This window comes from Perna viridis, chromosome 2 (assembly GCF_037379345.1).
Source record: "Perna viridis isolate PV_CMFRI_1.1 ecotype Kerala chromosome 2, ASM3737934v1, whole genome shotgun sequence".
Taxonomy (NCBI): domain Eukaryota; kingdom Metazoa; phylum Mollusca; class Bivalvia; order Mytilida; family Mytilidae; genus Perna; species Perna viridis.
In genome coordinates this window covers 5,320,480-5,334,169 of record NC_142446.1, presented here as the reverse complement: position 1 = coordinate 5,334,169, position 13,690 = coordinate 5,320,480, and the positions used below count along the sequence as shown (strand labels likewise).

Sequence of the window (13,690 nt, the reverse complement as noted above, 5' to 3'; positions counted from 1 at the left end):
AAAATTGACAAACTCAGGGCAACGTGAAAATTGGATCCATCTGGGCTGAGAATCTAGGAGTTTTTCATTCATGGTAGCAAATTTAATATTATGGCCTATGTTCTAGTCGGCCAATGTCACTATTTCAAGTAAAAAATCATGGTTCTTATTCAAATGTTTTTATGATTGTACTGTATAAGCTTTGTGGTTTATTTTTAAAAATCTACATTGCTTTTATATTTATATTTTGACGAGAAAAAAAATCCCCGAGAGCTTTTTACGCTACTCTGACGCCCCTGGATGCTTTTTAGTATGACCGCTCTAGTTGATAAGGAAACACTAATCTGACAAAAGATAAAAAGAAAATAATGTCATACCCATATTTTTCCATTAAGCTATGTACTCTGTAATAGTTACCTCAAACCTGCATGCTCTACGCCAACCTAGAACTTATCAGCAATGTGTGAAAACACGTATTTATTGGTCAGTCGATTCAGGAACAAGATGACTCGGCCTTGAGACAAGTTGGCCTAACTTTATAAAGTACTTAACCAAGTCTTCGTTTCCCAGAACACAAGAAACTTACTCTTTCCAGCCACAATTTCCCACAAAACGGGACAGTGTATAGTGCAACAACCCAGAATAACATCGTAGATTTACATGTTTCCAGTGACAAAACATGCAAAAAAAATAATGACTATATATTTTATTTCATATATCAAATGAACATTTAAAGCATGCTAAGATTTTTCTGCTTAAAAAAAGCGGGACCAACAAAGCAAGCAGTAATAAATACTTTAGCACAGCACTCCAAATATAGATGTATTACCCGATTTGATTGGTCAAAGTGTTATCAATGAATTAATTGCGTTATCTATGAATTAGCTTCGGTATCCTATAGTTAACACTTGCTAACCCTTAGATAACGCTAATTTCGTCAATTAATTCATATATAACAGTGTTTTAAATGAGTTAAATCAAATAAATTATCAATAGCAAACGGTAATGATAATTAATTTTCCGTTATCTACAGGTTAGCAAGCGTTATCTATGGGTTAGCAAGCGTTACCTATGGGTTAGCGAGCATTATCTATGGTTTAGCAAGCATTATCTATGGGTTAGCGAGCGTTATCTGTGGGTTAACAGGTTGCTAACCCATAGATAGCGGAATTCAAATTATCGATCACAGGTGATATTGAGAGATACAGTCTGTTAACCCATAGATAACGGGTTTTGGTTAATTTTGCGTGCCTTATGTCTTCTGTATTTTACAGAAGGCAGCCCAGATAAGGAACACCCCATTTATGGAGGAATCATCTACAGATTCTTCTGGAGAAGAATTCCCTCTCATCATTACACAACCTATGAGGACCAACAAAATTCAACAGAGCAGTTCAGGGGCACTAAAAAGGGGTAAGTTGATTGACACGTCAAGTTGTGTGTTAATAAAACTTCTTGTGAGCTGTTTAAACTTCTTCTTGTTGTTATAATAGTTCAAAAATATGTTTTGGATTGCCTGGGGTTAACATAGAAGCTTCATGGGGGTCTTACTGTGTTAATTGTAGTAGACATATCTGTGATTGTTGAATCTTAATTTATCGGTAATCTGCACATTTTACCTTGGATCTTGTTGACAGATATTTTTCTATCTCCTGTACATGACATGATATTTGATAATATCTGTCAAAACAATGGGAGTGGTTGTGATGTCATCACATCTTCTTTAGAGTTTTGAATGAAAAATGACATCACACACCAACAGTTAGTAGTCGCACTACTAGACTTTTTGCTGAAAAGTACATTAAAATGGTAAAAAATGCAATTATTAGATAACCAATCTACAAAATTATAGTTACTTTTCATTTTGAAAAGACAATGTCGTGTGGAACATCCTGTCTCTTGCTCACACATTTGCGAGATATTCCTCATGATATTGTCAGTATCAAAATGGAAAGTAACTATCATTCTTTAAACTGTAAACCAGGAAATTTTCCTTCCACCTTTTTTTGGGGTGTCTGATCAATCTACTTTTGCACAGTTTTAAATTCATGATCTTTTCCCTTAAATTTGTGAAATAGACTACAAGTTTAACCAGGTCAAATATAACTATATTTCAGGTGTTTCAAATTCTTCTGAAATTTCATGTGATTATGTAGACCCACCAGAAGAAAACTCAGGGAAAAGTGACTCAGACACATCAGAACCAGAACATAAATTACTGAAATATGCTGCAGAGAACTTTAAACAGGTAAGCATCTAGTAGTGTTTGTTATGTATATTCTCTAAGGCTAACTATGGTAGGCTATTCACTTCTATCTGAATTGTTGTGTTCTTATGTTTTGAATTTTTTTCATCAACTTAAATAATGAACACTGTTCAATTTTAATGATTGCAGTTTTTGAGACTTTAAGATTATTCTTACATATACTTTCAGTTTACTGTACTGAATTTATTGTTCTTATTTTGTACATTTTTTTGTCAGTTAAAGCCATTCAATTATGCAGCTTAAGCTTGATGTGTTGTACCATGTTTTAGAATTTTAGTTGGTCTATTCACAGTTTTTTTAGGGTGTAGGTTTTGTCTTCTAGATTTAAGTATATGTAAAATAATTGATATAAAATTAATCAAATTAATAATTTGTAAACTGTTTTAAAAGACAAGGAACAAGAATTTCTGTAGCATTTATGAATAAATCAGGAAATCTATCAATCAATGATAACTAATTTAAATGATGACAGTTACATGAATCAGTTCAGGTACTGTAAACATTAATTTTCAGTGTTGCCAATTTTTGCCATTTCAAAAAAAGATTAGCATTAAATTAATATTAGTTCATAACAGTTTGTGAATAAATATAGTAGTAAAGGTGAATCTTTCTTCAAGTATAATAGTGAAGCATAAGCTCACATACTTCTATATCAGGTAATGATGTTATCAGACTCCAGTTAAAGAAAATGAACACATAATGATTTTTCTTTGGTATCACTGTGAAAAGATGTTAAAGGCAAGAGTAATGGGAAATTCAGACATTTTTAGATTTTGTCATTGTTATTATTCTTTCGTTGTGGGAATACATCCATCTTTGTATCATAATCATGTTGTCACTGAATAGCCCTCCTCTTTTTGATAGATTTTTTTCAGACTTAGGTGAAGATGGCTTAGATAGGATTGATTTTCACAGAAATCTGTCAAGAAGGATTTCTTTTTGGTTGGGGGCTTAGTGTGGATAATCTCTCAAATTCTTCACAAAGTGCGTTCAAACTTTGGATGGGACTGGTTTTCACAGTAATTTGCCAAGGGAAAATCTTGTTTAATATATTATACAGCTGATGAATTCCATGTAAATATATCAGATTTTTTCTTGCATACTATTTGATCATTTTGCAATAATTCTAATCATGAGATTCTTCATGCTTATAGCCGCTTTTGATTGGTCGAGAATGTCTTTGCCAGAAAGTTCATACTTGCATGAACTTTGCCAGATCATTCATACATGCATGAACGCCAGTCAACTTGAAACCAATATGGCGGCTGTGTAGTTCGAAACAGTGTGGCAACGAACTAAACGGCATGATATCGCTGTAAGAATAGTTTGTTTACAGAGAGTAATTTTCAGCTCGGGGAAAGAAACTTATAAATGCTTTTAAAAAATCTAACTACCAGTAAATTCGCCCCAAAATTAAATTTTCCCAGAAATAGATTTTATAAAAAAAAAATAATTCCCAAATGTCGGGATAGAATTATAAGGATTAAAAAGCTATTTTCGGTCATTCATGCATTTATGAACAGATCTCTCCACTCCCAAACATTACATGAACAGCCTATGGCCATTCATTGGGTTTGGGAGCTCTGAGATCCGTTCATACATGCATGAACGACAGAAAATAGCTGTTTAATCCTATGATGAATGGTGTCCAGTAAGGAGTTGGTTGTAAGAGTGTCTTCAATGCAGATATTGTGCTCTTTTCTGGTACAGGTACATAACTTATCTAAAGAGTGCTATATAGGCGTGTTGGATATTATCACTGTGCACACTTAAAGTTTTTTTTTTTAATATTGCAGAATACACTAGAAAAGTTTGGTTACTTATCCAAGCTGAGTGGAAAAGTTAAGATGTGGAAAAGGCGATGGTTTGTTCTCAGGAATGGAGAATTATTTTATTACAAATCTCAGGTAAATTTTTTAAATACATGTAAAATCATATGTAATCACAAGAGCAGGTTAAAATTTACCTAATGACCTTAATCATTTCAAAATTATGGTTCTTCAATTGTTTTTTTGTCCAGAATGGTCATGATAGTATACAGACATAATTGAAATTCCTAATGGAACCTGTATTTTTATATGGATAGAGCGTCAGTGACGTCCTAGGTATGTAGAATGTAAGACCAGAACTATGAATGGTTAAAATATATTCTGTTGTAAGCGAGTCAACACGGAAGTAGACTACTGCGCAAGTGCAGAGGTGTTGTATTGTCTTTTAATACATTGATTGAAACAATTTTATATTTATTTATTGTTCCCCGTGTCACGAGGGGTCATGGAAATGCCAGGCATACGACCGACCCTTCACGTTTTTCTGCACTTTTTTTGTTATGCTTTTACCAAATAAGTGGTTTTTGGTATATGGCCTTATTATGAAGAGTTACAGATTAAGTTCGACTGAGGTTACCGTTGAATGATTTTTTACGGAAGTTATGGCCCTTGGACTTTGAAAAAAAATTTCAGTGAATTTACAGTTTTCCACACTTTTTTTGTTATGCTTTTACCAATTAATTTAATATTTTTTATGTAGTCCTAACTATGAGAAGTTACAGATTAAGATCGACTTTGGTTACGGTTGAATATTTTTTACGGAAGTTGTGGCCCTTGGACTTTTCACACTTTTTTTTATAATGCTTTACCAATTGATTTTATATTTTATATGTTGTCTTACTATGAGAAGTTGCAGATTAAGTTCGACTCTAGTTATTGTTGAATGATTTTTACAGTAGTTAAGGCCCTTGGACTTAGAAAATTTCAGTGAATTTAAAGTTTTCTACACTTTTTTTTTATGAGGGGGACATTTGAAAAATGTTCTTTTATTTATTAAATAATTATATGGAAATTATTGGCTGCGTAGAAATGTATAAAGCTTTCCCTGAAGGAAGTCTCACACATTCTCCTCATCGAATGAGACTTCACCCATAGCAACATGGCGGTGCACTGTAAACAAAGATTAAGCTGTCATACTAAAAAGCATCCTGGAGGTAATGAAAAGTGTCCAGGGAGAAATAAAAAGTGCTATTTTCATTACATTAAGATAACAATAAAAGGATTTCAAGTATAAAATTGTTATTATTCTTTCGAATTTCTTCATTCTTAATTGGGATTTATTCGGCTGCTTGTACCTAGATGCTGATCTAGATTAAACTAACATAAAGTTGTTTTAGGGGCAAATTAACTAATATCAAGGAAATTTCATATTCGTTATTCGATTTATCACAGTTTTTCTTGTTTGAATTATTCTTAGTTGGGCTGATACGAATTACTAATCACTCATTTAGTGTTATAGTATTTAATCAATAAATACAATTTTCCAATCAAGGGTACTTCATTTGCATGGTTAGCATTCAATACTAGTATAATTGCAGTCTAAGTGTGTTTTAACGAAACAGTTTGAGGGCACACATTTAGCTCCGTTCATCATAGGCATAGCCTAAAATCATATTATATATATATGAAATACATTTCAGCATGATGTTTTGAGAAAACCTCAGGGATCTATTAAATTAGATGAACAGTCACGGGTTGTACATACTAAAGGAGAAATGTCATTTCAGGTAAAAACTTTTGTCTGTATTTTTTATACTCCTACAGTTTTACTTTTTTACATCTGTCTGTCAATCTGTTAGTAACAAACATTTTCATTGCATTTTTTTTTACAACCACTAGCTTTATGGTGAGCAACATCGATGGAAGGTCTAATACTAGGTTTACAGATTTCTTCTCTTGTCTGCTTCCTATTTAAGCTAGTTAATATAAAATTTAGACACTGCCTATGGTAGATGTGATTCATGGTGTAGAAAAACCCACAAAACAAATGATGCTTTTTCAGTCACAATATGCCACATTTTAATGTAACCATAGTACTTTCTGTATTTTTGAGAAAACAGTAGTCATCTCCCACTAAATCAAGCAAGTCAAGAATGATAACTTGCAGATTGTATAATCTCACTTACCACTTTTGGGTCAAATGGCGCCCCTCTATGTAGTACCAAAAGCATACTGAACCTAGATCTTTGCATTATAAGTGCATTATCAGTGTGTCTGTTTATCAAAAGTAGTCAAAATAAAGCTGATAATGTGTCCTTTAGAATCATATTTGTAATTTGCTATTAAAGTGTATAAATACATGTGTGAGTTATTTACCGAAATTCTGTCAGTTAACAGAAAAGGTAAAAATATGGATTTTCAGTATTACTTATTGTCCCCTGCGACACCTCACAACGGGACATGGAGATGCCGGCATCAGTCCGTCTGCCCAGGTTTGCCACACTTTTTTTTTGTAATGTTCCTACCAAATTAGTTTGTTTTTGGTATGTAGCCTTATTATGAAGAGTTACTGATTAAGTTCAACTTTGGTTATGGTTGAACAATTTTTACAGAAGTTACGGCCCTTGGATTTAGAAAATTTCAGTGAATTTAAAGTTTAAGTTTTCCACACTTGATATTCAACTTTCACCCTAAAAATTGAAGGAGTAACTCAATAGGCACAATTTTAATTGTTATCTATAGTGTAATGTTTTCTCTTAATTCCTGTAAATTTAAAAAATAAAATGTGATGCTGTTTTTCTCATAATTGAAAAAATAGTAAGTCTGGAAAGTATGGACATAAAGATAAACATTGTCAATGTTTATTGACTATCAATAATTTTCTCAGGTAACAACATCAAAGAAGACTTACTACTTTACAGCTGATACTTTATGGGAAACAGAAAGATGGATCAAATGTAAGATTGGAAAAAAACATGTTGAATTTTACTGGTTGTTTTGAAAAACAAAAGTACTGATTATATTAATGTGAAAACATGCAGTACATGTGTTATCTCTTATCAACAGTATTAGAATAAAAAATATCTAAATCCAAAAATTAATTGTATACAAGAACATGATATCACAAGAAACTTTTTATAACAACTGTTTTCCAACTATATTCAATTTAATAATGAAAGGCAAAAAACTCTTATTTATTGTAAATTGGGATATTTTGGCTTTGTGGAGGTTTTTAGTCCTCGCATTTGAAAAAGCTTAAATAAAACACACCAAAATATGATGTAAGCAAAAATTTAGAAAGCATTGAAGTTTTTAACAATTATCAGAAATGTTTTTTTTTTAATTTTGCATTATTTCCCAGTGTGGTGGACATGTTTTTCAACAAACGGTCGACATTCCAATGGGAACAAATTGTGCTCCTCTACTTGCTGGCCTATTCCTTCACTCTTATGAGGCTGACTTTATAGCTGATCTGATCCGAAAGAAAAAATATCGTTTAGCTAGATCCTTTAATCTCAGTTTCCACTATATACATGACGTATTATCATTAAACAATCCTAATTTCGGGGATTTGATACATCGCATCTACCCCAAAGAACTTGAGATAAAGGATACTACATAAACTGTGAAGTCAGCCTCATATCTTGACCAACACTTAGAAATCGATGGTAGAGGAAAACTATTGAACAAACTTTACGACAAACATGATGACTTTTCATTCAGAATTGTCAACTTTCCTTTCATCTGTGGCAACATCCCTTCAGCACCTGCGTATAGAGTGTTCATATCACAACTCATATGTTATGACTTGTTTGTATCATGCAATAATTCTAACAAATAGGCTTCTGGAACAGATTTATGTTGCTACAAGATCGAGGTCATCACTACAGAAGTTTTATGGTCGTCATCATGAACTCGTGGATCGTTACGGTATATCCATCTGCACTATGAAAACTGATTTGTTTGTGTCATAGTTTTCCTTTTCTCGTTTGTCTACCCCGGAATTGACTTTTTATGAGCAACTCGGCGGTTGTTTCTAGAAAAGCAGAGGACAGTTACCCTAACAGTGCACCTGGTCCATGCTCCCAGTTTTTAGTGGAGTCCAAGTTGCCCATTTCCTTTTGTTACTTTGTATGTATGATTTTAGTTACTTCATGTTCTTTGGTGTGTATATCTGTTTTCTATGTCTGGTCTTTGTCCCTGGATTATATTCTTTTGATTACCGCTATAACCTTGGTTCTCTTGATTACTCCTTCCCTTGTTGTTACATTTGTATTTATAGTGTTACAAAGACAATAACTATGAGCTCGCATATAGATCTTTGTTAATTTCTCTGATTTTGCTATAGCAGATTTGTTATAACAATTGAAAAAGGCCTTAGTTTTAATGCATGGGGAATGGGGAGTGCGTTCAAACATGTCCAATTTTATTTTTACTTTAAAATCAAACTTCTAGTAGCATTAGATTCACTTTAGGATTGTGACAGATTGACTGTGTCCACTTTTTAAAAATTTCTCATCGTTATTTAAACATGCATCTATAGAGCCATAGAAAACAGCCAAACCAACTGGGCATCAACATATTATAATTCATGGTAAATATTTAGATTATGAAATACATCCTAATTAAAGTAAAGGCTGTTGTCCCCTCTATTACATTTATCTGTCCTTTTGGTCCAGAATGATAAGAATTAAGATAATAATGGGCACTTTCTTTGAGGTGTGTATTATCCTTGCAGTACTCCAGAAAGTGTTTAAAAGACGAGCAACAAATTTTTTACTTGATCAGATGGACAGTAAAGCTGTACTGATGGGCTCACTCTATAAAGTGAAAAATGGTATTTCCAGGAAATGTTGGTGTGTGTTAGTTGGAAGATACTTCATCTACTATAGAAACCAATCAGATAAGGTAACATGATATATTGAACTATTATGATTAAAACTACCACCTAAATTTAATTCAGACTACTGGTTTACTTATACAAAGTATGTCTGTATAACCAAGACTAAGACTTAGGAGGCATGTTTCAGCAGTTCACTGTTCCACACAACAGTATTCAATATTCACATTTCAGGCCAACATCATACAATTTCCACATGACAGGTCAAGAGCATACAATATCCACATAACTGGTCAACAACATACCATGTCCACATGACAGGTCAAAAGCATACAATATCCACATGACTGGTCAACAGCATACAATGACTACATGACAGATCAACAGCATACAATGTCCACATGACTGGTCAACAGCATACCATGTCCACATGACTGGTCAACAGCATACAATATTCACATGACTGGTCAACAGCATACCATGTCCACATGACAGGTCAAAAGCATACTATATCCACATGACTGGTCAACAGCATACCATGTCTACATGACATGTCTACAGCATACAATGTCCCTATGTCAGGTCAAGAACATACAATGTCCACATGACAAGTCTACAGCATACAATGTCCACATGACAAATCAACAGCATACAGTGTCCACATGACTTGTCAACAGTATGCAGTGTCCACATGATAGGTCAACAGTATACAAAAATGTCAACATAACTGGTAAACATGATACAGTGTCCACATGACATGTCTACAGTATACAATGTCCACATGACTGGTCAACAGCATACAATAGTCACAAGACAGGTCAACAGCATACAATGTCCATATGACTCGTCTACAGCATACAATGTCCACATGACTGGTCCACAGCATACTATGTTCACATGACAGGTCAACATCATACAATGTCCACATGACAGGTCAACAGTATACAATGTCTATATGGCTGGTAAACAGTGTACAATATCTGCATGACATGTTAGTAGCATACCATATCCTCATGTAAGGACAACAGTATTTAATATCCTTAAGACAGGTCAACAGTTTAAAATGTCTAAATGACAGATCAACAGTTTACAACGTCCTCATGACTGGTTAACAGTTTACAATATCCTTACGTCAGGTCAACAGTTTACAATGTCCACATGTCAGGTCAACAGTTTAAAATGTCCACATGACTGGTCAACAGTTTACCATGTCATCTCATGTCAGGTCAGCAGCTTACAATACCCTCATGACTTGTTCAATTTAGAAATGAATGGTACATTGTTTATCTAAGGTGTTTATTTTTGCATTAGAATATCACATGAAGCTTAAAATTAGTGGAGGCATGTGATTGAGAAATTTTCAGGAAATCTTGCAACAAGCTTTTTGCTTGGGTTGTATGTATTTTCATTTCATGTCTAAGCATCTTTTCATAATCTCTGTCTATCATAGAGTCCAAATATACTTGCAGATATATATATATATATTAATTTTGAAACCCAAGTGTATGCTTGAGTGTTGGTCATGAAAAGGCATCAGCTATACTTTCAGAGGAGTATTTTGTAAACATTAGTAATACTTGGTGTTAACAATCAAGCCCATTCCTAAGATTGTTTTTATTAATAACAATTAACCACTTTTCTTTGTAAAAGTTCATTACTTCCCTAAAAGCCTTAGGAAAGTGACAAATTTGTCTTCATAGTATGTTTGCATCTGTGTAAATATCCTTATTGTCTAGTATCCCAAATTCATAAGCATAAGAAAAATGTTAAAATAATGTTGTTCATTCAATCTGATACATCTTGTTCATATCTTATTATTGAAACTTAACATGGTTTAAATACATTATCATTGCATCTTCAGACACCCATGGGACAGTTCCATCTGAAAGAAGCTAAAATTGAGGATGTGGACAGTAGTCTTGATTCTGATGATGAAGTTGAAGCAGGCAAGGCAACTAAACATGTGATAGCAATATGGCCTCCATTATTACCACCTACATATCTAATGTTACCTAGTCAACATGAAAAGGTAATTTGTGGTTATCTGATGTTACCTAGTTAACATGAAAAGGTAATTTGTCAATTTGTAATTTGTTACCTAGTCAACATGAAAAGGTAGTTGATGATTATGAACTTTTTGTGTGGCTCAGATGGCTCAAGTTGCAACTATGGCCACTCAGAGTTTCAATAGCCACACTGTAATTGAACACAATTTTGCCTACATCACTGTTAATACTAAGACAATGATAACTAAGCAAAATGGCCTTGAATGGAATTTTTCCCACTCTCCTTGATTAAACAATATGACTGAAGGTGTTATCACCAATCTTCTGTGTAATTAATTAAATTCTACTTCTGCATCAGTATTCATCAAAAAATGTCACTGTATTCCGCAACACGTTGCAAGGGGACATGGAAATGCCGGCGTCCATCCATCTGTTTGTGTTTTCCACACTTTTTTTGTAATGCTTCTACCAAATAGGTTTGTTTTTGGTATGTAGCCTTATCATGAAGAGTTACAGGTTAAGTTTGACTTTGGTTATGGTTGAATGATTTTTACAGAAGTTATGGCCCTTGGAATTAGAAAATTTCAGTGAATTTAAAGTTTTCCACACTTTTTTTGCAATGCTCCTACCAAATAAGTTTGTTTTTAGTATGTAGCCTTATTATGAAGTTTTACTTTGGTTATGGTTGAGTGACTTTAACAGAAGTTACAGCCCTTGGACTTCAGTGAATTTCAGTGAATTTAATGTTTGAAATGGATCATTTTATGCGGGGGATATTGGAGCACTGTTCTTTTATCTTACTGTGAGGTGCTTTAAAAAATTATAGATTTAAATTGTAATCAATCATGGCTGAAGAGATATTTAGAAAAAAAAATAATAAATGCAAATATTTAGCACCAAATACACAAGAATAAATGATTGTTTTATGGATTTCAGGACTCATGGTTATATCATCTTACTGTAGCCTCTGGTGGAGGTACAGGGAATGTAGGCACAGAATATGAACAGATAATAGCCAAAGTGATGGAGTGCAATGGGGACTCTAGTAAGAAATGTACCAAAGAATTATAGTTACTAGTGCAATGAGGACTCTAGTAAAAATGTACCAAACAAAGAATTATAGTTAATAGTGCAATGGGGACTCAAGTAAGAAATTGACCAAGAATTATAGTTACTAGTGCAATTGGGACTAAAGTTACCAGTGCAATGGGGACTCTAGTAAAAAATGTACCATACAAAGAATTATAGTTACTAGTACAATGGGGACTCTAGTAAAAAATGTACCATACAAAGAATTATAGTTACTAGTGTAATGTGCACTCTAGTTACCAGTACAATGGGGACTCTAGTAAAAAATGTACCATACAAAGATTTATAGTTACCAGTGCAATGGAGACTCTAGTAAAAAATGTACCATACAAAGAATTATAGTTCCTGTGTTGTGAAAGAAAAACACTATAAACAGTTGAAGAAAAACGATCTGTTTATGCAAGAAACGAGATATAATTTAATGTCCTAGATAAAGAGGTAATGCTGTTCCGCACTGCTAATTTCAGATTTTTATGAACTTGTTTACTTTTTAACAGAGGCAGAGCGAATTATTCAGGATTCTGTTAAGATGGCCTTAATGCCGAGCGGAGCCAGGCAAAAGATTGGGAGGGGGTAAAATTGGTGGAAAATCAAGTTTTTGTGCTGAAATATACATTTTTTCCCAATAGAACACGCTCGTGAATGTTTTTTCCACTCTTCCGAATTTGCCACTACATAATTCAGAAGACAGTAAAGGGGATTGAGTAAATATTATGAATTAAAATCTACAAATCAAGTGCTGACGTCAACTCTTTTCAAAACTCAAAATGTCTGGTAAACCACGAGTCTTTATTGGGTCTCTGACAAGTTGCTAAAATTAAAATGCATGATGTAAAATTGGCTTTACTTTCCAATTCACATTAAGTTCCAATTATCCTTTTTATACATTTTACCATTAAAGATAATGCTGGTGATATTAAGATACATTACTTATGAGTCGCTGTATAGTTCTGCTAGTTTGCAGCCATTATCATTCACCTATCAATAATCCTTTACCTAAACTTGGACATTCTGTTTATAAGGTACATGCACTTGCATCGAAACACATGCTTCAGTAGTCGTAAACATTCTAGGGGGTGACATATGACATGAAATAGATCGACTGAAACATATTTGACCAGATATACACTAGCTGGATATTAATTGGTTTCACCCGTAGTTGTACGAGATAAGACTAAGTTATATAATGCTCATAACTTAATTTTATGGTGAAGATTATTAATTTTAAGAGATGCAGGGGGGGGGGGTAAAGCCCCCTTAGCTCTCCCAGTTAATATGCCACTGATGGCATAATCTAACTGCACTAATATTTTAAGTAATATAGTAATTTTTGTTCCTTAAAATTGTTTTTTTTTTATAAGAAATTCAGCTGGTATCTCCCAAAAGTATGAATGGTTAATCTTAATTTTAATGTCTTGAATTACATTTACTCTGCATCAGTAACCTGGACTTAGTCAAATACTTCATCACAATCTAGAACTTGGGTATAGTGTCCATATTTGTCAGACTTGACATTTGCTGTGCCATGCAGAACATTTTTTATGGATATAAATAATGATGTCAACAACATGTTTGTTAGAATAATATTGTATTAACTTAGATGCAGTATATTGGAAGCATCCTTTATTGCTACACAGTAAAGACTTCTTAACCAAACCATTGACAACTTTGCCCTCAGCTGAGTTGGAACTGAAGGCAGTAGAAATGTTCAAGGTAGGCCAACATTGTGTATTTATAAATT

The 13,690-nt window shown here is 33.5% G+C and overlaps 1 protein-coding gene across 3 annotated transcripts in view; it reads left to right on the top strand.

The window, feature by feature from the left end:
- Window positions 1–13,690, top strand: part of LOC148623438 (pleckstrin homology domain-containing family H member 2-like) — a 121,330-nt gene that overhangs the window by 75,599 nt on the left and 32,041 nt on the right. For all 3 annotated transcript variants that reach the window (XM_088565231.1, XM_088565229.1, XM_088565232.1), the window contains 9 exons: window positions 1,254–1,392; window positions 2,097–2,227; window positions 4,042–4,152; window positions 5,715–5,801; window positions 6,902–6,971; window positions 8,753–8,922; window positions 10,716–10,883; window positions 11,797–11,905; window positions 13,550–13,662. In XM_088565231.1, the coding sequence (XP_088421357.1) occupies window positions 1,254–1,392; window positions 2,097–2,227; window positions 4,042–4,152; window positions 5,715–5,801; window positions 6,902–6,971; window positions 8,753–8,922; window positions 10,716–10,883; window positions 11,797–11,905; window positions 13,550–13,662 (1,098 nt within the window). The remainder of the gene's footprint in view (window positions 1–1,253; window positions 1,393–2,096; window positions 2,228–4,041; window positions 4,153–5,714; window positions 5,802–6,901; window positions 6,972–8,752; window positions 8,923–10,715; window positions 10,884–11,796; window positions 11,906–13,549; window positions 13,663–13,690) is intronic.